The sequence below is a fragment of the Nanorana parkeri genome, unplaced genomic scaffold (genome assembly GCF_000935625.1).
Source record: "Nanorana parkeri isolate BGI_ZX_2015 unplaced genomic scaffold, ASM93562v1 scaffold604, whole genome shotgun sequence".
NCBI classification, from domain to species: domain Eukaryota; kingdom Metazoa; phylum Chordata; class Amphibia; order Anura; family Dicroglossidae; genus Nanorana; species Nanorana parkeri.
This window is the reverse complement of record NW_017306872.1, coordinates 779187-805388: the sequence shown is the minus strand read 5'-3', so window position 1 is coordinate 805388 and position 26202 is coordinate 779187. Positions and strand designations below refer to the sequence as shown.

The 26202-nt window shown below is 38.5% G+C and overlaps 1 protein-coding gene across 1 annotated transcript in view; it reads right to left on the bottom strand.

Annotated features, from left to right (window-relative positions):
- Positions 1-26202, bottom strand: part of CDH8 (cadherin 8) — a 360027-nt gene that overhangs the window by 128752 nt on the left and 205073 nt on the right. The window contains exons 4-5 of the mRNA XM_018562829.1: positions 23109-23228; positions 4559-4726 (exon numbers count right to left, since the gene is read on the bottom strand). Coding sequence (XP_018418331.1) covers positions 4559-4726; positions 23109-23228 — 288 coding nt within the window. The remainder of the gene's footprint in view (positions 1-4558; positions 4727-23108; positions 23229-26202) is intronic.

Below are 26202 nucleotides of genomic sequence, written 5' to 3'. Positions count from 1 at the left end.
ATTATTATTGTTATTATTATTATTATTATTATTATTATTATAATTATCAATAATCCAATTGACATTTTGATAAATAATAATTAATACCTAACATTGATAATGGCAATGGCAGCTGTTTTGCAATGATGAATGATGTCCATTGATTATTATTAAAAATTAAAGCAGGCCTAGAATCAGATATATGTTTTTTCATGATAAAAGCATACATGTTAGGTAATGTGTCAGTGTAATAGTTATATTTATTTATTACCTCTCACAGAGCTTGCAGTGCCTCTCCTGATAATGCCTTTATCTGCTTTTCTCTCTAAGAGAACGGAGCCATATTTATTTAGGCATTATCCAGGATCAGCATCTACAGTACGTTTTGGACTGAGATGTTGGTTCAAAGATGACACAGTCATGTAATCCTGGAAACCAGGAATAGGAGACTTTTGCTAAGAGTGAAAGTCTAGACTTGACTTGAAGTCAAGTCAGTTTGGAAACTTGAAGTCCACGGGGTCCAAAAATGTGCAATAATGCCCCAAAAAGCTCTTGTACTTTTCTCAGCTTTGAGCAACACAATACATTTCTCAGATATGAACAGGCCCAATAGAATAATGTGGGAATCTGACTGATGAGCTTTAAAAATACTCCTAGAAATGTGTTTCAAATCGCTCAGGTGTGAATGGCAGCTACAAAAAGTGGAAACCCCACTAATCTGTTTATTGGTCTCTGGTGTTAGTTTTATAAAACTTCAAAAGATATCAGTTATCCTTTCTCAACGTCCTTTTTTGCTGTGCATTTTGTAAGAACTCCCTTTAAACAATTTTGCAATGCTCAGTGTTTTGCGGCAGCACCCACCTCTTTCTGTCCTCCCTTATAGCCACCCCTGATGAACATATACTTACCCAGCCATGCTCCCTCGTGGCCTCCCCACACTGCTGGAGCCCTGGGTATGTGTCCTCCTCCATGTAACAGAGAGAAAGTATGTTACCAGCACACCAAGGATCTTCATTCACACACCTCTTTATCAATGTCCAAACACAGTGTCAAACAGATATCAACGTAGCTAAATGATAGTAGCTACTAGACATGTGCATTCAGATTCGGACGAACCTGCAAATCAATGAAATTCAATTGACTCAGTGGTTTGTCCGAATCCGAAATAACAAATTTATTATATGCCCGAATATACTAAAACTATGTGGTCTATTCACGAAGCAGCCGAAGGATCTAGCCGTAGCTTTGGCTGATCCTTCGGCTAGCTTTGGCCCCAGGACCCCTTTGGTTCAGTAGAACACTCTAAGTCTCCTGCTCCCAGCCATCCAGGAGAGAAGCACTGCTTTTTCTTTTTTATTCTGACATGGAGCCGTTGGCTGGCGTCAGAATAAAAAAAACATTTAAAAAAAAGAATTTTCACCATAGGAATGCCTTGCTAGATTCCTATTGGCTATTTCAATGCTGAACATCTTCGGCCGACCCGAAGCCACGCGAAGCCACCCGATGTACGGCTGATTTCAGCGGATATACGGCTGAAATCAGCCGTACCAGCCTGAAGTGAATAGCTGAACAGCATTCGGATCACTTCGCTTCAGGTCGGTCATTCACTCGGCTGCCTACGGCAGCTTAGTGAATAGACCCCTATATTTTGGCATACCTAAATTAGTTTGCAGAACAGGTGGCGGCCATATTGGCCACCAGCAGAGGCGCGCCACCATATTTGAGTATATCTTGGTATACACCAAGATGGCGGTGCCCGAACGTACAGGCGCTGCCATCTCGGTGTATACCAAGATACACTCAAAGATGGTGGGGCACAAGCGCAGAATGCACCAGCGGCCAATGTGGCCACCGCTCATTCTGCATTCTCAGTGTGACTTCACGCGCTGAACAAACGGTGGCCATATCAGCCGTTGGTGCATTCTGTGCAGGTGCGCTGCCATCTTTGAGCGGTGCACCATCTTTGGCCACCGCTCGTTCTGCATTCTCAGTGTGTGGTTACGGATTCAAAGGTCTCCAAATCAGAAACAGCAGAAAAATGTGTTTTCGTTGATGAAACGAATGGAAACTAAAGACCCTTAGTGTGCTTGTAACATACTTTCTCTCCTGGGTACTTGTGGCGCCATCCACAGTTACTTCAGCTCCTGTCTAAAAAGGGGTACAACAGTCAGGTGTGCAGTGGGATATCTACATGACTCCCCTTTTGTGACAATGCATAAGCCTGACCAGCCCATTACCAGGCCTGACAACATTTACATGCAATGCCATGACATCATCCCTCTGTCTAAGCTTTGATGGCAGTCAACACTAAAACTTACACAGGCAGAGATGTTGCAGTAGGGAGGCACTTATGGAGGTAATATACATGTTGGAAAGGGGGGATATGTATAGGAACTGTCTTAAAGAACTTTGCTGAACAGTGTGTAGGAGCAAGCACCTGCAATCTGGAGCTGAGGATTGCTGAAGTCTTGGAGTGGCTTCATCTTTTCCCTGGTGAAGGGGGATTTTCTGACCCCCAAAATGCATTGGCTATCTTTACCATTTGTGGATTTAATCAAACTAATTGGACTCTCAATACTTTTGTTTGGCCCTTCTTCTGAACTATTTCTTGATTTCTCGAATTGGCTGAACCCTGTCTTTTGGGGGTTCCCATGTTTTGTAGAGAGCTGCTGAACCTAAGCCATTAGGTTAAAAAAAACTTGTTTTGTTTTTGCTTTAGGATTAGTGTCCAGAACCTTGCATTTACTTCTCTTTGGCGTTTTATCTTATCAGCACGTGGAAGAAGCAAGCAAGGGCAATGTAACCACATGGGGACTACATACATGTAGAATTTTTTTGTGCAGTCTTTATTTGCTGACCATAACTGACAACGGCAGCAGGCAGGAAATCTCTGTAGTGTTTTATCATGCATAATTTTTCAGAACAAAAGTGGATCTTTAGCTATGAAACCGTGTGACTGCCCAAAACCTAGTTACAGGGATTTTTAACATGTTCCTAAGTAATAATCTGTAGATGTATCATCTGATTTTGATGCAGTGAAGCAAAGCTCTTTGAATTATCAGCAAATAAGACTTAGACAATAAATACAACTTATCAACCTCAAACACTGTATCGAACATATCAAATTTACCTTGAACCAAGAGTTCAAAATTATTTTTGATATCCAGTGTTTTTTGTTTTTCAATATAAAAAAAAATCCACCTCTTTGAATTAAATAGTAAAAGGCCTGAACGCTTCAGATATGGTAATGATTTCCTTCTTGAGTATGTTAATATTTGTTGTACAAGGGATTGTTTGCACAGACCCTGCAGCTCTTATCTTACCCCAAAGTAACATTTAAAATGACTGTATCCTTTGTCTTCCAAGATAATGCATTTTTAAAATGGAACTGAAGTGGAAATATCAAAGATGTGATATGACCGCAGAACTCTATCTCTGCTCATCTATAATATTGGAGTGGATACGTTGTGTGTTCCCAAAAAATGAATTTAGTTAAAGGAAAAAAGTGTTGTGCCCTTACACAGTTATCTTCACAATAATATGTGCCAGGAAACCATTCCAATGTGCTCATATTTTTTTTTTGAAAATGTGTGTGAGATTGTGGGCAATTTCACACAATTGTAAGGGTGCAATCGTGTAGTTAAGTCATAAAGGTTGTTTACCCTTTGAAGAATCCATTGGCCACATCAATATGTGTTAGTTCCTGTCTCTCTTCCTGCCTGCCTGGGAGTTTTATGTGTTCTTGCCCATATTGTGCTACTCCTCCTGTTACATGCCTAATACTACCAATGAATCAAAACAATCATATATTGTATCATACATATACAATATACTTATGCATGTATACAATTATATATTTTCCATTGCAGGTGTACAGGCATATGAATGCAAATGTAAAAACTTGATCACTGAAGTTAATCAATGTACATTATATGGAATATTGAGCATGAAATTATATTAGTATGTAATTAAAGAGAACCCAAACCCAAAAGCTATGGTCTCAGTTGATTTCATTTTTTGTATCTGCTGCTTTCATTAACAGCATACACTGTGGTTTTGCCATGAAGGTCCCTTTTCAGGCACTTTCTGTTGTAGGGTCACACTGTCACACATGCCCGCAGGTAAGACTACAATTGGCTGTGCTGACACATTGTGCAGGCATGGTGCAATGTGAAACTGATGCTGTAATAAGTAATAGCAGAGAGTAAGTAAAAGAGGCTGGAGGAGATCAGCAGCACTGAGATGCAAAATGATGGAAAAAAAACCTGATGCCAGCAGTTTACAAAAAAATAATTATACACAGAGGGGAATTTATCAAGACTGGAACAGACAAAAAATATATTAAATAAAGTGTTTTAGAAACCTAAATGTCATCCATTTAGGATTTAAATCTACTTTAAACATGAATTATCCCAACATAAATGTATTTAAATTAAGTGAAAGTCATTCCCACAGTGAACAGCTTGATGATTTTGTCAGGTTTCTAGGTTAGAAAATGGAACAATCCTTGAAGCAATGGGCAAGGCTCAATACATTCTCACTTCAGAAGTGTTCTTACACAAATCTTAATTGTACTTACTCATTTCAAACTTTGGGGGGTTGTCATTGACATCAGTGAGGGTAACAGTGACCGTTGTGGTTCCAGAAAGGCCACCCATGTGACCACCCATGTCCTTGGCTTGAATGACCACAAGATATTCCTCTCTTGCTTCTCGGTCCATGTTAGGAAGTGCCGTTTTGATGATTGCTGAAAAAGGATAAGATTTCATAAGTTGTTTTTTTTATTCATTTTTGAACCAACCAAGAAGATAAATACTCAAAGACATCTGTAAAAAACAAAAACCTTAATGGCTGATCTTTGTATGTGATTAATGCCCAGGCTGGTTTACCCAAAAACCTGGATGTGCATATTTAAAGGTGCACTCTAATGAAACAAAATTATCTCCACTTCCTGTGTGATAACCAGGAGAGGAAGTGAGGGGAAATCTCAGACAGCAGTGAAAAACACCACAGACAGGAATGTTGTAAATTAGATGATGGCCTTAATTCACAAACACACTAGGATAAGGATCTGTATAATCAAAAAGTGATAGATATGTTTAGCTGAGTTCAATGATCCTTCTTCTTTTGTGAAGCTTTGTGAATTAACCATAATGTCTCACAAAGGCATACACTGAACACGCAACTTTGACAACTGTTGGAAAAAAGCTGGATCCAATTCTTTAAACACAATTTAAAAACAGTCAAAGCAAATAGTACATTATATGATCCAGCCCATATATCTATAATATAAGTCCATCCCTCATTAGGAAAAATATGCAGCACCATATAAAGTTCTTAGGCATGAGGACCAGACATGTAAAAGTAATGGATCTGCAAATACTTGCAAAATTAAAGTTAATTAATATCAAATTTACTGCTGTCAATCTAGAGAAAGTATGTTAGATCTTGTACACAACTCAAACATTAAATAGAAATATTTCACCATCACATAAAGTGTGTCATAAAGTGCATAAACAGTAAATTGGCTCTCTATCTTTAAAAACACTTGCTGCTAAAAGTTTTGTATTTCATAACAGGAAAATAAAATGTTTTTACAACAGCTTAAAGCCAACCTTTGCTTTCTCATACAGGACAAAACAACAGGTTGGCTTTATTCTACCTCCACCCCAGAAACATATGACCCCTTTTCCTATTTTAAATGCTTCATATGCTAACATGATAAATCTTTTACAAGGCTAAGGAATAACTCCCCCTCCCCATGTAACAGGACTGACCCAATCACCAAGAACCGGGACTGTCCTATTGGAAAAAGGGTGTGAGTCACTTACTCCCCCATACCTGAGAGTACCAGGTATTTCTCATTGCTCCTGGCAGCAATGGATCAAATCAAAATGATTGTATTTTATTTATGTATTTATTTATGTATTTACTTGCAATAGTGATCCCTTGGGATAGCTGAACTGGCCAAAATGTGGTTCACAAGATTTTGGTGAAGCCAGCTGGAAGTTTGCAAACTCCGAACACATTTCCAAATCTTACTGAAGTCTTTGGGAAGTGACACGTGTAATTTTCTGTGCCTTTTTTCAAGGCTAATTTGCAAGCTTTTGTAAAAAAAGGGCAAGGGTAGCTGGGCACATACAGATTAGCGCAGAGAGGGAGTTTTATTGCATTTTAAAGAGTAACACTGAGAATGTACAGATATGATTAGCGGTTACATTAAAGCTGCATGTGAGGTTACAGAGCAGCATGAATTAACCCTTTAATGGTGGCATAAAAAGTAACATTCATGGTCAATAAATGACAGCTCCCTTTCCAGATTCTGTTTATAAACAAACTGATCAGGGATCCTGCATGATGTAATGGACCAAATATGGTCATTAACCATATTTGGTCCATTACATCATGCAGGATCCCTGGCTAGTTTTTTTTTTTACAAACAGAAGGAGGCCTGGGATTTGTCATTTTGTGGTGCTAATATGACTTTACAAGATTGTCATGCAAGGGGCCATTGAGGCAGTGGGGCAACATCATTCAGCAGGTTGTCATGTGTATCTACATGACTGGACCTGGTGATTAATCTTGGAATTAAAGTTACATTTTTTTGTATAAAGGACTGAAATCACAGTGTGTATCTTTTTTATTATTGGCATTTTTTTGGGGGAAAATGAAAATGGGTACTAATGAACACCTTATTTCTTCCCCTGTGGGTGGCTCATTATAAAGAGAGCTTCCAGATTCCACTAGGACCCCACTACACAAATTCCCACATGCCTTTTGGGGGACAGGATGTAATGATTGGGTCCCTGTCCGCCTAAACATGAGTACAAGCTATACCCTCCTAATGTTGAAAGGCATGTGGTCTGGTACGATTCAGGAAGGGGGGTGAGGTTGAGTGCTCGCTGCCCTCTCTTTCCTGGTCATGATTATATTTAGTCAATGACATTACCTGCGATCCCCAGCTGGTTTGTTTTAGGACAGAACCTGGACAGGGATCTGTCAATCTGTCATTCAGAACTGTTAAATGTATACAAACAGCAGCCAGCGGTTCACACCGGCAAACCTGCCAGATATGGCCTGTTTGTTTGGTTGTTCACTGAACTGCAAATGAGCTGGTTTCACCCCAACCTGAAGCTAATCTCTAGTGATCCCTTTATAACAAAAATTACACATGACACAAATACAATGCTTGAAAGAGACTTGGATACACTATATACAACATTTTTCACATGAAGGCTTTTCGTGTTTTGAAATTGAATTGGAAATATGGTGTGTGGTCATTTTAGATACCAACAGAGGTACGTGAATGTGTCAGTCACATGATTCAACATAAAAATAATTGCATATGCATGTGAATAAACAGCCTTCAATTCTTTAAAAATATGAGATTTGCTAAATCCACAGAGCAATTTACTTATATCTAGCGCTTAATCGAGTACTTGGAATTAAAGTTTTTAAGTCATTTCCTCATAATGGAGTGAGATGATTCCACTACTTATTTTGTTCTGTACAGTATGTGCTTTACTTTGGGTACTTTGTTTAACCTGAATTTCCTGCATCTAAGTACACTTCTTTAGAAACTGTCATTTACACCTTGAAATATTAAAGTTATAACAGCACTAAGTGCAAGAGTTTCCAACTTGTAAAAAGACAAATATACATTTTGAAACAAGGCCTTTGTTTCTGTTGCATTAGTTGTGTGAAAAGCTTTTGTCAGATTGATGTCAAGATGTATTTTCTTCATTTTAGAATTTAAATTATTTAAATGAAATTTGTTTCCCCACTTGGGTACTGTGGAAAGATGTACCTCCTTCAGTATGGGAGAAGATTAGTATCTAAACATCCATCCTTCTATCTTATTTGGTTGTAACAATTAAATGTCATTGTGCTATCCATACACATGTCATGTTTGTAGCAATTTTGGCAAATTTCTAGTAGCTTTCAAGTGACTTTAAACTCAGGAGTTAAACCTTAAAAATGCATTCAAATACCCTAACTATCGTCAAAAATGTATCTCTTTTGTGTATCACTCAGTTGTAGATCCTCCAGTGCTGAGCTTAGAGTGGTGGCTTCTTTACAACACACACAGGGAACATGGGGAACAAAAGTAGCCACCCTCCAGAAGGCAGGACAGTGTCTGCACGAATTCACAAGATTATTTGAGGATCTACAAGTGAGTGATACACAGAATAGACACTTTTTTTGTTTATAGTTAAGGTACTTGAATGCATTTTTAAGATTTATCTCCTGAGTTAAGAGTCACTTTAGGTGAGTCCCTTAGACCTTTGTATTATTTTACTACATGCCAGACAACCTAAGAATATCCATGTAGCCAAAGCAAATGTCAACTCCTCTTCCACTAAATCACTGGTGGTGCTGATCTGCTAACACTTATCTTTAAACATAATGTGGTGTTATAGTGGAACATGACCTCTTTTGTGGAGAAAGACAAAAGATCATCTTTAAACTCACAACACATTGACTTTCCTGCTCTATTTCAAATAGCTAATGTGGTAATAAGGATCTAAAGATCAGAATATTTTAAACACATAGAAAAATTACATGTTACAGTTACTTCTTGTGGCTTATTATCTGTCATCTTTCCTAATTTTGTTAAAGTAGTTGGCTGTCTTTGATGGTCTTTCTGTAAGCTCAGCAGTTTGTAGTGATGATGAAAATGAACGTGCTGTAAATGGAATTAAAATGGAGTGATGGATGATGGATATGTACAGGCTAGAATCTTCCATGTGCTGTACGAGCTGGCCTGTTACCAGAAAATAAAAGTTGTACTTAGGTTGATATTCTGTAAACTAATACCATCAATACTTTATATTGAACTCTAGTCAGCTATAGATTAATGCAGCTCTGCATTTATCAATACATCTTTAAATCCTTTATTACATTGAAGTACATTAAGTACCTGAATTTCACTTGGTATCAGCCTTTTGCAATACCCTGGGAGAGGAAGAAGCAGTACAAGGAGCCAGTCAGGTGTGACACAGTGTGCCCATGTGCTAATAAGGATCATGCTAATAGGAGGAGAGAGAGATGAGCTCATCAGTCTGTGTCTTCTTTCGCTGTCCAGTCACAGGCTGAGGGAGGGGCAAGACCTGTAAGTGTTATGTAACTGCAGCAGACCAGACAGGATTGTGCTGTGTAATACAAGTCCTTTGGTATGTAAGACAGCTCTCCTATATGTATTTAATCTGTGAGTTTAGCTTGTTGCCTAGACTCCAGCTGTAACTACTGTATATGGACAAAAAGATGACTTTTTTCTTTGCACCCCCACAAATGACAGCCATTGCATTTTTTTAAAATCACTCTCTTAATGTAGCACATATAATATTCACTGTGTAAATGGCTCTGTTGGAAATGGTTGCTGTTCACTTCTAAAAGCATGCTAACTTCAAGTTACGTTGTCATGAGAGAACCAGGGGTGCTGGTCTCCTTATTGCCTGGCTGGTATATGGTTCCTCTGGCTTCAATACTTTAAGTAAAAGACACAAAGCCGGTATGCAGTTATCGACGTCTTATTTTTCTGACCTTCATACTTGCTCTGTGGTCAGTTACTGAAGTTTTGAACCAACAACATCAGGTTGAAGCCAGCCATCTAGCATTAACAAAAGGAAGGTCAGCAATGGCTGCCTGCACGCTTCTCTCTTCACAGGATTCCATTTAAAAAAAATGCAAATTGTAAGCGTCCAATATTTTCTGCAACACATCGAAAAAGTAAATTTGATAGGCAATAGAAAAGTGATATTAAAATCAAAAGGAGTTTAAGCAATTTAAAATGATGATGAAATCTCTTACAATGAATACTGCTTCTTGATGTTTAAAGGTTTTAGTTTCCTGCAGAATCAGCTGGTTTTCTGAGCACTGGTCCTGACTTCCTGTTTTAGAGTGACAGAGTGCTATGCAGTCACTAGTGCTAGTAAGCTGTGTGTGTCTCCACTAATACACAGCCACAGCAAATCAAGCTACTTCCCTACCCCCTGGCCCTCCCTTCTCATTCATGAAAAATGGCATTAAAGTGTATGTAAACTTTAATAAGTATCTTCTCTTATTTCCTTTCTTTTGGTCTTTTAAAAATATTGTTGAAAACATTTTGTTATTTCTGTGCAAAAAATAACCGACAGAAATCTAGTGAGCTGATTCACACTTCCTGTATGCTTTGTGTGTGTTGTTAGCATTGTACCCAACTCACTATTCTTCTCTCCAACGTTATGGAGGTGAACAGGGGGGCTCTGTAGTCTTACTATATTTACTATATTTCCTCCCCTATGGTGATAACACTGCTTCTCTATAGATACAGTACAGTACGTGAGCATTGTCACACTAGGACAGGAAATGTTTTACTGGCAGGATCACCAAGTGAAAATAAAGTGGAAAAAGTGCCTGGAGAAAAAGAAAACTAAATGTAGCAAACAAAAAGCATGCACAAAACTAATAAATAATGAATGCAGAACTACAACATTTAAAGACTTGTAAGCTGTCATATATAATATTTTGTCCTTGGGCTTAGATATACCTTAATGTAAACACTGTAATAGTAACTCAGCATATATCTTCAAGGAAAATACACTGCTGTTTCCCTTCAAATCCCAAATTACTCTATATACCACTTGAATGAAGGACATGTATCACTAGCGGTGCATTCAACACTCCAACAAAACAATCGGCACTGGGAACTTCAATCAAGTCTTTTTTTAAAATAGCTTTTATTAAATCAATATAATGACAGTGCAGCATAAACAATTCTCCATAAATGGGTAGCAACATTTCTCTCTCAAACCTTGAGTAGAAACAAAATATATAACCCTATTCTTCTGTTTAATGGCTGTGCATAAAATCCACCAGCAATCAAAATAGAGGAGCAGTGTGCAGGGCATCCAAACAGGAAACAAACTCCTCCTCCTTTATTTTAAATGGTGTATACACTGTTCTCTGTCCGATCACTGGCAGTGCACATCCACATTTTTGGAACCTTTGTATTAGAAAATAGATGTTGTATTTCTATTACAGGGTATAGTTAGGTTTATGTGTTATTATTGTTCAATGATCCAAAGTTCTTTAGTTTCAGTGTATTGTACTGTGTAAGTCATCAATAAAGGCAATACACTGTAAAGTTGGACTGATATTGTTTATCGGCTGAACGGATTGATAGTGCACGGTTATTGCCAGGGTATCCTTGTCACCTAAGTTGGCTCAAAATCTTTCCATTGTAATGCAGCTTAAAGGGAAACTATAGTGGCTTTTGGTCAATGTCATTTGTTTTCTTTTTAGGTTTACAACAGTACTGCCAATATGCTTTTTGGCAGACCTTTAATTGTTAAAATCCAACTGAAGCCACAAAAATAGTTATTCAGTTATACAGATTTGGTGCTAACAAACTCAATTTGCATAGTCTAAACTCCACCTTTTTGGTTCAGCAGCTGTGCAGCATGTCTAACTATGACTGTGCAGTCCAATAATCTCCGTAATTAGACCAAGTTAATTTTTTAATGTAGCAGACCTGGTCAGATAGGCACCCTGTGTTCTTCTGCAATACAAGTCTACGTGAGGACACTTGTGATGAGGTATGTGGCTAATACTCAGCTCTACTAGCATAAAGCATTGGAGAGGAAGTACCGGTAGAGTAAAATCTACTCTACTCAATACTTACAGGGTTATTCACAAAAGAGTTTGGAGAAGGCAAGAGAAGTGAACAGTCTAGGCCAAAATAGCCGATTTGGAAAAATTATCCAGTTCAGCTCACTTTCCAGTTCAGCTATGTTGTCCTAGATTGTTCACTTCTCCTGCCTTCTCCAAACTCTTCACCCTTTTGTGAATAACCCTGTTAGAGTCGATGTGTGACACTGCAGCTGTAACACGCCGGCTCTATATAAAACAGAGAGCTGAGCGATCACAAACCATTGATTGCTCAGTTTATGATTTCCCCTGCTGAGCGATGACTGCCAGTCACCGCTCCCATCAGGGATTCCCCCTCTTCTCTCCATTCCCCAGTGCTCATTGGATAGAATGACAAGGGAGGGGGTGGGCACAGCTGGCTCGGGCTCTAGAGAGGCAGAACCAACTGTCAATCAGGCAGCAGAGTGGATCCCAACAATATTGTCTGGCTAGCTAGATGCTGACTTTGGGTAACAGGAGTACATGTGGGGACAGTGTTGGGTTGTAGGTAAGTATTGCTGTATTTATTATGTTTAATACTGCTGGGAAATTGATTTTTTATTAAAAAATGGATTTGTGCTTTAATGGCTTTTTAATAAATGCATCATTTTATTGAACAGTGCTTTTTTATATTTGCCTGAAGTTCAGCTTTAATTTGAAATATAATACAGTTGCACACATAATAATTTAAGTACACCGTAATGCTCAAAAAGGGCCAATTTGTTATGATTTGATCTCCATTTTATACATTTCTATCCATCAGAGCTCTCTTGATAAGGGCAGAAAGTGTATTTATGAACTTAGTTTGGTTTAAGGTAAATCACATTAAACTTTAAACAGAGTAGCAGACTAAATGAAATATATAGATCACGTTGCCCCCTCCTACAGAGAGTTCCTTTGTTATGATATCTGGTGACACAGTAATAAATGTGCCAGTGAACATAGTACTCACATTGTTCCTATCTTGGAAGTGAAACAATGTTCCTTACTGAGATAATATGCCACTTTGTATTGCAAAACTATTTTTCAGATGACAACTTGGTAATCTCTACCTGAATTGTACATGTTTGATATACACAAAGGGAACATTAGTTTACATTATGTACTGTATGTGCTACTTGGTGTTGTCACCAATTATGCATTTCAAGGGAGAGCTGATAGTGTGGTGGATATGTGTTGTAATCATTCACCCAAACATTTCATATTTCAATTTAATAGGCTGATATGAATTATGATGTTTGATACTCTTTAAGCCCAAGTTCAACAAGAAAAAAAGAGTATTAGTCACTGCAGTGGTCTAAATAGTGTAGCTCAGTGCTACACGACCTCAGCAATGCAGCTGTGGTGAAATTGCCATCCCATCATGCCTCTGTCTCTGCCTCTGGGAGCCAAGTCGGTGGCTGTCAGAGTTTTGCAGTGCCTCATGAAACTTGTAGTTTTACAACAGCTGGAGTGCCAAGGTTGCCTGCCCCTGCCCAAACCCTGTTTCCGTGATTTACAAGCTCATTCCTCAGATCCACAAGATTAAAGCTGGACTTAAGGCAAACAGTCAAAACACACAGATGAAATGCATATATAAGTTCTATTTTACCTGCCCAAAGGATTTTTATTTCTGACCACCCAGTCCTGATATTTACACAGCTCAGCCGACAACACAGCCCCATCTAGACCTAATTTTTCTCTGCTGCAGGTCAGTAACACTTATAGGTCTTGTCTTTTCCCCCACCCTATGACCAGACAGTAAAAGCCTATTGACCAAGTGAAGGAGCATGCATGTCAGGCTGACAAGGCTACTGCTAATTGAAAGGTGGTGGCTTAGCGTTGTCAGCCTGCCACAGGAAGTGATGTTACTGGAAGGCTCTTCAGGTTAGAAATTTTGGTACATATTCACATTAAATGATTTGTTTAGTAAATCCATATATACTGAGGTACGATGCTAAACATACTGCAAAATAGATTTAAGGTTTACATACACTTTAACCATTTCAAACTATGTGCATGTAAAGTAATACCCAGAAAGACTTACAAAAATATCAATGATAACAGGTATTTTACCTGGAACCTAATCCAATACAGGTTTTTACTTTTTGGTATATAACCAAATGTATAAGGCTATCCTTTGCATGGTGGCCAACAATGTCTTCCACTAGGTAAAACTACTCTTGTATCACCACACACTCCTATCTCTAAGAATGATTAATTGCAGAAGCTTTATAAGGATAATCTAGAAGATGTATTCAATTTAAAGAAATAATCTTGCAAGTTGAACTGTAGCCCTTGTGTATGGTAAAGTAAAACAAAGTGTTCACTGTGTAAAATAGTGTCTGACTAAAAAAAAAAAGAACTGAACTGTTAAGGATGTGCCCAAAATGTCAGGCACGTGACAAAAGTACTCCCTGCAGCTGATCATCTCCCCATTGCTGACCATGACATGCACTGTGTCTCTGTGTGGAGGTGGCCTTACTGAATGAGGAACAAGACTTTACCTTGTCATGTCAGAGCTGCCCACCTGAAGACTGGAAATCTGATTACAGATGCAGAAAAAACATCTAAAGTCAAAACATTTTTCTAGTTTTAGACAGAGTCGTGTAATTTTGAAACCCCATCAAGATTGTATTGCTGTCAGTATCTCTGTCAGGGATTCATATTTGCCCTGATGCCTATTGTCACTGGGATATAAGGAGATAGGAAATCCAACATTTTATGGTTGTTACTGTAACAGAAATAGAGGGGGAATTGTCTATGAGAGGATTTCACTTGACTTTTGTGAAATTTCCAAGCATTTCCTTCTAGGAAGTAAGAAAAAATATTACTACTGTAACACAGGAAGAAAAAAGTTCTGACATATTTAAATATCAATTGGCTTCTAAAGTTGACCACAGAAGAAAAAAAAGAAGAATCTGTATGTCGCAAACAGATGCTTAAACTTCCCAATTTCAATCTCTAACCATATACATCAAGGGGATGGTGATATAGGCACCATTATGAATATAACTCACAACAATACTTTATTATTTTAAAAAAATAGCTTTTTAAGGTTATTTTTAAAATCTTGTAAAGCACCTTCTCCCTCACCCCTCTCAAAACAATACTATGTTGTCTAGATCCAAACACACACCCCATACATCCTTCATTTTACCCAACTGCCCAATAGAAAGAATGTAGAGCAACAGTTGCTAATAAATCAGTGTTGAGTGTACTATCTAAAGGTCCATTATAGTGACCAATATTGCATGTTGGTAACTTTATGGGGTGACAAATTTAAAGATAATAATAAGAATATTGTTCATTTTTTATTTTATAGGTTTATTAACATGTTCTACATCTTTACATGGCGAACAAGCTGTCCAGTAAAAAGGGCATTTAAAAGGATTGGGACAAAATGTTATATTGACATTGAAGACATTGATGTACTGAGGAGGCCTTACAACACACCTTTATTAAAATCTGTATTCCAAAAAATGCTTTTGTAACTGCTTCAGTTGGGCTTGTCACTCACATAAAATCCATTTCAAACTATATCCATCTAAAGTAGGGTATACACGGTTAGAACTTTGTTCTAACAATTTTGGAACGTTCATTAGACTTTCTAACAGTTGATGGGGTCCAATCGATGATCAATTTTGACTGCAGTTACAAAAAAGTTGTTGGAGCATGTTGGAAAATGTTTACGGTCGAAAAAAATTCAACGGATTTCGTTCAGGAAACTCTATTCTTTCCAAAATCAAATGTTAAATCAAAACAAAAATCAAACACAATTTCAAACAACATTCCCCAGGTGTCTGATGGCATTATCACATACTCCAATGAATTTTCATTTTAAAATCTACCAGAGTATACCCTACTTAAGACTGCCAATCCACGGGTTGACAACAATGCTACACAACTTCCCTGCAGAATTAAGTGTTGTCACCCTGTTACAGGAAGTGGAAAATCAACAGCTTTCCTAGCATAATCAACAAATAATAAGACTTAAAAAAGAAAAGCAAAAACTATTCTAACAACAAAAATATTATTAGTAGTCACAATAACATGATCCACTAGATATATTTATGATATAGTTATAGATTTGATGTTTAAAAAATAAAAAATTGTAAAAAGAAAAATAGGGAGATATAACTTGCACTGAACTATGTTTTGTGGTTTTGCAGCCTGTAAATGTGACATTCGGCTTAGGCTTAATAGATAAATATATTCCTTTGAAGAGAGAGGAATAAATAGACAGGATTGCTTGCTATTTGCCGTTGAAGGTAAAATAGTAAAATATCTGCTTTACCAGAGAAGCAAACAAAGCACTGAAATGCCTCTCCAAGTAGCTGCCAATGAAATCCTGGAACACATTATTCATTACGGTGGTTAAATCTATTTCACCTAAATAATAAGTAAAGCAAGCCCTGGAGCTAGATTGTTGCAAGCATATCATAATCTTAAATTCTTTCAAATATTACTAAAGGAGATCAGCAATCATAGTTCAGATGTCATCTAAGTGAGACTGCATCTTGGAAAGTAGAACAAGTAATACCACAAGATAACATATCTTTACGCTGCAGTAATGGTATCTTTTTTGTTCGCTAGAAAGCTCGGCTGTAAGACAGAACAAAAATGTCTTGGAATTACGAAAGTCAGTATCAAAGAAAAACTATTTTATTTTAATCATTTCGAGATTATAACACTCTAACAAGATACTGACAATATATAAAAGCACTGCGAGGAAAGAGGAAGGTAATCTTGAAGTGTCACTGCCGTTTTTTTCTTTTTATTATTCCATTTATTAATTTTCAGGATGTTTTAAAGCATTTTATATTTTATTATATTCACTGTATTAGAGCTCTATTAACTTAACCGAAGAAGGGGATGGAGCCTGAAGGTAAAGTAGAGCATCTATCTGCAGACAAACTGCAATAAGCATTATGGATAAGAGACACACGGGGGGACCATGGGGAACAAAAGTAGCCCCCTTCCAGAAGGAAGGACAGTGTCAGCACCAATTCAGAGATAATTTGAGGATCTACAGCTTGAGTAATACACAAATAAGCTACAACTCCAATTCCAAAAATGTGGGATGTTGTGCCAAATCTACATGAAAACAGAATGCAATGCTTTGCAAATGTCATGAAGCCATATTTTATTCACAATAGAAAATAGAAAACAAATGTTTAAACTGAGGAAATGGACCATTTTAAGAAAAAAAAAAGTAAATCTTGAAACTGATGGTAGCAACACATCTCAAAAAAGTTGGGACAGGGAAACAAAAAGCTGACAAAGTAAGTGGTACTAACAAGAAAGAGCTGGAAGAACATTTTGCAACTAATTAGGTTAATTGGCAATAGGTCAGTAACATGATTGGGTATAAAAAGAGCATCTTAGAAAGTCAGAGTGTCTCAGAAGTAAAGATGGGCAGAGGTTCACCAATCTGTGAAAAGCTGCGTCTAAAAATTGTCCAACAATTTCAGGATAATGTTCTTCAATGTAAAATTGCAAAGACTTAAAATATATAATCACCTACAGCACATCATCAAAAGATTCCACACAATCTCTGTGTGCAAGTGACAAGGCCGAAATGCAATACTGGATGGCCCTCAGATGGCACTGCCTGAAAAACAGACATGATTCTGTGATGGACATCACCGCATGGTCTAAGAAGACCCAGGACTGTTGAGCGGTTAGAATCCTATATCAGGCAAGAATGGGACAACATTCCTCTCTCAAAACTCCAGCAACTGGTATCTTCAGTTCCCAGATGTTTACAGAGTGTTGTAAAAAGAAGAGGGGAGGGTGCACCGTGGCCCTGTACCAACTTTTTTTCTCAGCTTAAACATTTGATATGTTTTCTATTTTCTATTGTGAATTAAATATGTATTTATGAGATTTGCAAATCATTGCATTCTGTTTTTTATGTAGATTTTCACGTCCCAACTTTTTGTGAGTTGGGGTTGTACATTTTTGTTAATAGTTAATGTACTTGAATGCATTTTTAAGATTTAACCCCTGAGTTTAGTGGCACTTTAATGATTCCATGATTTAGCAAAGTGACCATGAGTTCTCCCACAACAAACGTGAACTGGAATGCCCAAAAGACCCTTGCTAGTTCCCTTACCTGATCAGTTTAATATGTCCAGTGGATCTGCAGCAAACATTCACTAGCCCAAGTACATTACTAGTACATTGCTACTACATTAGCCCAAGTTCTGAAGTTTTATCTGAAACCTCAGGGTTATTGAGGCTGATTTTCTAAAATAGCTGAGAATCTTTACACAATAAATTGTGTTAATATTCCCCTCAATTACCCGATTGTGTGCAAATTAATTAAGTAAACAAGATTTTTTGGGGGAAAATTCATATTTTAATTTCTGCATGTGCACGTGCGTGTTGTGAACGCATATGTTTGACTGTTAAGGGGGTCGGGGATTTGACAAAACAAGAAAAAATAGTATGGGGGAGAGGTAGGCTGTTGTATACTTCGGGTGGAGCTCTTCGGTTCCCCGTGGAAATTATTCGCTCCTTCATTTCGTCAGGTGTGTGTAACTCGGATTACGTTTTTGTTTCGTTGCACGCACAAACGCACTATGCTGTGCATTACACCACGCTACTTCACATACACTAGGTGTAGGTTTTCTGTTTTCCATTTGGTTGCTTGCTGACATATATGATTGGGGACGCATCTGCCTTTACATAGTCTTTCCCCAGACCTGGGGTCGGAGGGGCTCTGAGTGTTATAGTTGTTTGGTTAGTGGCCTCCTTTTCTTCGAGCCCCCTGCTCATACATCATACGATACCTCTCCATCACACCTTCATTGGGGTCATCGGATGGACTTTGCTCCGGTCCTAGTCGTTGTTTACCACGTCTCCCACAACCAAATAAAAAATAAAAATATAAAATGAATACACAAGGGGAGGGGGGTCGATGCCGGCTAGTTTGGATTCATGTCCAACTCATTCCGTGCATACTAGTGCATTGGGTGGGCAGGGGCATGCTGAGTTGGTTCGCGCCCTCAGCACTGCCCCTCGGGCTCTAGTTAGCTACATCCAACACGGGCCTCATTTCGCCCCACGTTTCTGTTCGGTACGTTGTTTTTTGTTTGTGGTCTGATCCCCGTATGTTCCGCGGGTGACGGTGGTGGTTGCTATCCCTTTTTTCCATCTGTCTCATTTAGATTTGTCATTTCAGCTATACCGTCATGTCACGGCCTTCGGACATCATGGGCTATGTCTCCAATCCTGCTGTCCCCGGCTAGGGGATCCGGACATGGCAGTGCTTCCTCCCCGCGTTCCTGGACTGTTCCCTGACTGACGGCCGAGCTTCGGCGCAGGGGGATCCCATTCCCAGCAACGGCTCAACAGGCGGAACTTTTTCGTTAGTTGTCTTCTACTTCCACCGGGGCGGCAACCACTAGCGCGGATCAGGTGTCTTTGCTGTCTATGGCTACCTCTCTGGCTCAGATCCATGTGCTCTTGAATTCAATCAATTCTTCGGTGCGGGACCTGCAGGCTGGGATGGAGTCTGTAGAGCAGCACGTCTCCGGCTCCAAGGAGGAGGCCATTGTGGCGGCGCCTGCAGCTCCGCCCGCATCCTCAGGTATTACCTCAGGTATTACCTCTGCTCTGCCCACGTTCACCGGAACCTTGGTCAGTCTGGTATGGCTACCTGGAGGGAGCTGCAATTGGTGCTGGGGATGCTTACTTTTGCCATGTGTATCATCCCACAGGGTAGGGATTTTATTTCCAGATTGCTGGCATCGCTGCCTTCGGTGCCTGATGCTGACTCCCTGGTTTTTCTGGACTTCTGTGCACGCGTTGATTTGTTGATGTGGGACTGGTTCCTTGGTGAGTGGAACGGTGTCTCAATGTTTATCCCTCTAGTGTCAGACTCCTCCCCCCGAGTGGTCTCTCAGGCTGCGGCTTCTAGGGGCTATGCAGTTATTTTTAGTCACCACGGCACACCTCGGGTCATTTTAGGCAGGTCCATCATCTCGATTCCTGGGTACGTATCAGTGGGGCTTTGACCACAAGTGGTATGCTAATTAATTTGCCGGATTTGTGGGAGGAGCCCCACACATTTAAACTGCTCCGTCTCCCCCTCTCACCTGTCGGCTCGTGGGCGTCATCCCACCCGCCTCAGCCCCTTTTTCAGTTATCTTTTACTCTTGAGTATGCCCCCTTATTTTGCATACTGACCATAGTGACCACGGCACACCTCAGGTCATTGTAGGCAGGTCCATCATCTCGATTCCTGGGTACGTATCAGTGGGGCTTTGACCACAAATGTATATTGTGTCCCCCTGTGTTTACTAGGTTCAGCTAAAGATCACTGACCTTTCAATAATTGTGTTTTTCTACCTCTTTTAATGCATCAGTGGTTTAGAATCGAAGGGAAAAAAAACAATTGCATCAAAAAAGAAAAGTGTGACGTTACTAGTATTACATTTTAATTTTGAGTACTTTTTCTGTCCAGATATATAATCTGACATAATAAGTATGAGTTAAATGTTTCCTATGGCCACTTGGGTTGATTACCCAAACAAGGAAATTATTTTTACTTTGGCGCTATATGTAAAGCTCTGCATAAACTGTTGGCACTATATAAATCCTGTATAATATTAATAATAATAAAAATACTTCACAAGATAAAGGCATGTTTAGGTAAAATACCCAATCATGTGCAGAGGAACCCAAAATAAATAAATAAATAAAATAAGCAAAAGTATTCTGCATTGCACATGACTGCCTGACTGAAGCAAAATTAGAAAGGGGTCAGTACTCTAGGCAAACAGATAAACACATACATAAAATACATACATTGGAGCTGTTTTACCTGTCAAAGGATTTTTGTGCTGTTTCTCGCTTCCCCTTTAAAAAATGTTGTGCGGACTGTGCAGTAGACTAAGAGGCTGATACCAAGTAAAATGCAGGTACTTACACTGTTTGCATCTAAAAAACATACATTTTATGGTGGTTTAAAGAACTATCCCTGCACTGCAAGTGTTAAGTGCTTGTTTTTGTCTAGGTGAGAAAATAACAGAATTGTATTCTCCTGAAGATCGCTCCCTCCAGCCTGTCTCCTCCAGTAATGGTACGTCCCTTGGCTTCCTCAAATCCAATACACAGTGTATTGGATGTGATGATTCATGGGACCATAGACTGCTGGAGCAGAGGGGGAGAGGGGATGGAAGGACTGGTCTAACAACCAGCTCCAAGGATTGGGTGAGTATAACGTTTTATTTTCAAATCTGGACAAAAATGAGCACTTAACCCACCGCAAGGGTTAAGTCTTTTTTTCCACTGAGGTCTTTCATTATTAAAGAGCTGCATTGATATCTGGCTGGAGTTCATCTTTAACAACTAAATGAAAACTAAATTACAGCCCTGTTTTAAAATCCTCTAAACTTCACTTCCAAATCATGGTTTATATGTGTTACTACCATATTAACACATTTACAAACAAGTTTAATCAGGTTTAACAAATTTGGTTGTTGCTTCAACCCATATGTTTTCAGAAATGAAGATCTATTGGCAGGCATAAGGTTCGGAGATCACTGCTGTTTCTGAAAATTTACAGCTGTGCAGCTAAAGCAGCCTGTTTCTTTATAAAACAAAAACAAAATTAGCCAGCAAGCGGAATTATCAAGGTGCCACACTGCAGCAAATCCATGAAGGTCTACAGCTGTCTATGAATGTAAAGTGAGTAGAAAAAAGAAAACAGCATATTCCTTATATGTACTCCATTCTCCATCAGTACTGCTTTTTATCCAGCCCTGTATTGGCAATAAAACTAGTTGGGAATTATAGCACAATATTATTTGTTCATGGAATCTGCAGTAAGTTTAAACAACTTTCAGGAGGTATTAGATATGTATTAATCCATCAGATAAATTAGGAGTAGAAAATGTTTAGCATTAAACTGTGTGTATCAGAAGCTGATTGATTTGAGATTCTCTCTGTCTAATTGATATTTTGGGGTTGATTTACTAACCTTATAAACACACCACAAACATGGATCTATGGGTGGAATCTAAACACCTTTGTAGTGTGTACACACCCAGCAGGTGTGTTGTACAAAGCCAAGCGTGAATTGCAAGGTGATGTTGTGTAAATTAGCTCTATATTGTGTTGCTTGCGTTAATGAATGCAGGAATGTAAATGCATAAGCTAACCATTTTTGTCTAAACTGTGAAGCAGCATTATATATGCATCATGTGCATGATTTTTCCATATATGGCATTAGTGGAAATATGCTTTTAGAGACTTTTTGGTTGATAAATACGTTTTGCTGTGTAAAAATCACACGCACCTAGTGCGTGCGTGTGTTTAGGTTAGTAAATCACCCCCTTTGTATGACTCTATTTACACAAAGCAGGTGGGGGAGATGAGTCACTGCTGTGATGCATTCAGTTGGTATGTGCTATTTTAGGCTTTTGCTACTGAACTCTGTAAACTTTCATGCGTTTTTAATTAATAAATGGATGAAGTACACTTGTGCTTAGACTATGGACATATAATCATTTACTTATTCATAACAGGCACTAGAAGAGCCTTGGTGCAAGCCATCATTTACTTTGTTAGCTGCATGAGTAAACCAATAGGAAAAGAGTCAATATTTCAGAGTCTCTGTTGTAAACTGTGAAAATGTATTTCGCCCCAATTCCTATAGCTACAGAGGTGAATGAGGGCTTGTTTTTAAAGTGCTACTTTAGTGTTCACAGTCTGGACACAGATTCAATTTAAGTCAAGCTTGGTAAAAACAGGAATATGAAATATTCACATGCCACTTTGAAATAAACCTAATGTAGAGCCAAAGGAAATCTCACTGCTCCAATTCCTTAGCTGCCATCAGGATTCCCCAGGTGCTGGTCTAATAGGTGCGTCTCCACCTTGGAATGTAGTAGTATACGAACAGACCGCACTATCCAGAGAATTCCAATACTTCAGACTTTATTGAAATTCACAGCAAATCCAGTATAACAGAGAATAAAGCAACAAATACCTGCACTGCACACACCCAACCAGATACAACCTCTCACATGTTTTACCTGTAGGCTTATTCATAGTGAAACATGTGAGAGGTTTTAGCTGACTGAAAGCAAAAATGAAACACTCAAGCAGCATGTGAATACTCTGTCCAGATACCTGCTATGGACTCCAGGGGTAGTGTAATACACTTAAAACACATACATACTTATATTTTACCAATGCCATTTGGTTTATCTCCACATTCAAGTGAAACAGAAACAAGCAAAATAAATTGATTAGGTGGCAATGCTCTACAGGACATGGCAAATATGCTGCTGTGAGATAGTCCATACAATGTATAATTCATCAAGTTTGCAGACTCTTGTCACATGATGCTGTACTGTGAAACCTCTTTATCATATCCCTGTAGGTGTATGTGAACAGGGCTGCAGGGGACTTGTAGAGGGGATATATTCCCATATAATGTTCTTATCATTAGTCATATATCTGCTTACCTGTATGAGGCTCTATGGAAAAGTAAGGCTGGCCTTCTAAAATGCTGTAAACCAGTTTAGCGCTGTTTCCATACACTGGATCGTCTGAGTCAGTGGCTGTTACCTTGGTGACAAATGTCCCTGAAAAATCACAAATACAAAATGATCAAATTCTATGGTTCAAACATATATAGATGTCATACATTATATAGATGTAATAATTGACCATTATCAATTATATGCAATTGCACTAAGCACAGTGTAAGCCACAGTTACACAGAGGTTGAAATAAGATATACATTCATCAAATTCACCATCATTCAAAGCAAAAAAAACCTGTAAAATAGAGACTTTCTAGTATGAGTGCTAGCATGCCCTTTATTACATACACAGCAATCCATGTATTACACAATTGCCTAATTTTACATTTAAATCAGAGCTACAGTATTTTTTTTTATTTTATGTTATTGCAAATACTCTGAAATTGCAAGTTAAAAAGAGTTCTTGTTTGTACACTTGCTTGTCTTATGGCTTTTCCAATAGGTCTCCCAATGGCTGTACAGGCATTATGCAGGTTCTGGGATTGTCTATCAAAAGGACATATTCAAGAGGCAGTGGGACTTTCACACTGACTCATTCGGAGTAATGAAGAAGATACAGTAATTATATAATCTCACTGGCTAGGCTGCTCACAAAAAAGAAGGATCTAATCCAACAGGTACCAAGAATGTCCCTTAAAGCAAACAAATACAATAGGAGCACCAGGCCAAAAAGATGAGAGTCCAAAAGGCTTTAATAGCAGGATGATACAAAACAGCCAACTCATTTTGGGAGCCAAATGCTCCCTCTTCATCAGGGTTACCAAAAAAGTTTAAAGTGACACTAAATTTAGGAGGTAAATCTTAAAAATGCATTCAAGGGCCCTAACTATTGGTGTACCTTATTTGTGTGTCACTTGGCTGTAGATCCTCAAATCATCTCTGAATTGGTGCTGACACTGTCCTTCCTTCTGGAGGGTGGCTACTTTTGTTCCCCATGGTCCCTGTGTGTGTTGTAAAGTAGCCACCACTCCAAGCTCGCTCCCATTATAGACTATAATTCTAATAAAAATGAGTAAACTAAACATGAGATTGTGGTCCTGTTCCTATTGTTTCTGTTGTGTCAACATGGCAGAAAGAGAAATCTTACCAATTGCCACAGCAAAAAAAAAAAAAAAACTGGCAGGACTTTGATCACCCCTCTGTCTGTAATAAAAAAAATACTTTAATGGGGGTTATTCACAAAGCTGCCAAAGGCCGAAGTGAAGTGGGTCATACATCGACTGAAATCAGCCGTACATCAGCTGCCTTCAGCTGCACTTCGGTCAGCCGAACATGCTCTGCACTTCGACTCAGCAGATCCCAAAAAAAAAACAATTGGGCACAGCTAGCAGTAACAACTAGCTCAGCCTAACTGTTTCCTATTGGCCGGCACCTGCTAGAGTCTTCTAGCAGGTCCCGGCCAATTAATAAGAACTGGGCAGAGCTGGCCCTGATGTCACGGCTGCCTCAGCCCAGTTGCTATTGTTTGATGACAGTTTAGCGTCCCTATGATGCTGATCTGCCATTATAACTGGGCGGAACCAGCCGTCAGATCACGGCTGTCTCCGCCCAGCTGTCATTTGCGGGGTGAAAGGCCGGCCTTCAGCAGGCCGTTCACCCCGGTTCAACTGACACTTCGGCTCAGTAGAGCCGAAGCAAATGCCTTCGGCTCGCCTGAGCCGCTCGGCTGCCTTCGGCAGCTGTACGGGCTAGTGTGAATTGCATGTACAGCAGCCCTTCAGTTCGACTAAAACGAAGAGCTCCAGCTACACCAATGTATACACACTTTATTCTTGATTTCTTCCCAGAAGGCTTACACCATCTTTATTCAGGCATCATCCGGAGTCAGAATCAACTTATTTGACTGAATTTTGTTCCCCTGTATTATGTAATCATGTATAGCGATATTCTTGGCTATATACATTTTTGTCATACATCCTCTCTGTTTTCTCTCCCTCATGACTTGCTAAAAAGTTGCAATTGTATATCCTGAGTAGGAGAATAAGGAAATGCTATCTTCTACCAATGAGATAATTCTCCTAGAGTCCACCTCTCAGTCTAAGCACAGTTCCTTGTCTGGAGCTCAAAGGTTTGTTAATAATAAAAGGTATATATTTTTTTTAATTATACTGCAGCTATAAGTTAATATACTTCAGGAAATTAATAATTCAGGGGTTATTGCCAGGTCCACTTAAACTAAAAAAAACATACATAGTTCTGAAAAAAATTTGATTATATCATGTCTCATGTGAATATTATTATATTAAAAACAACAACCCCCCCAACATAATTGCAATTGTTTTCTCTGTCAATCTATGATTTAATTTTAAAATCTTTAATTATATATGAATCTTTTCCACCATTATACCAAAACAAGAAATACAATAAACAGAGTCATTGATACCCCTATTGACATAAATCAATACATTGTAAAAATATAGATTTGTTTTTTGCTATGGAATTTCAAGCACCTAAGTAGACTTAGGACATAAAAAAATCCATAACTATACTTTAATAACTTATTATTAAAGTATATATTGACTTGAGTAATCCTGGCCCTTCAAAGGGGAGTATTCATCTTAACTGCTACCATGGGTAAAGGTTTATCAATTTTTTGAAAGATGTAAGGACTATTTTATTACAATTATTGATCACGAATAAACCTTCCCATAGATGTAAAGGAAAGGTTTTATTAAGCTTTTATTGATTGTACTAAAGAGCACAGCTTTTCTTTAAATGATTATTAACATTAGGCAGATCAACAGATGGCAGGTGTACGTTATGCTTTGAAATACATGATGTGAATGTTTTTATCTTGGAAATCTCAAATGGCAGTTTATCAGGTAATATTGCTGTGAAAAAGCTACAGATCTGATCCTTCCAATGTAATACTTTTTTTAGTAGGTCAGCAAGTGTAATTGGAAATCTATTTTATTTAAGTGGAAGGGGAAACTATAGGTGTTTGAGGTTATATATATATATATACTGTATATATATATAGATATATATATATATATATATATATATATAGATAT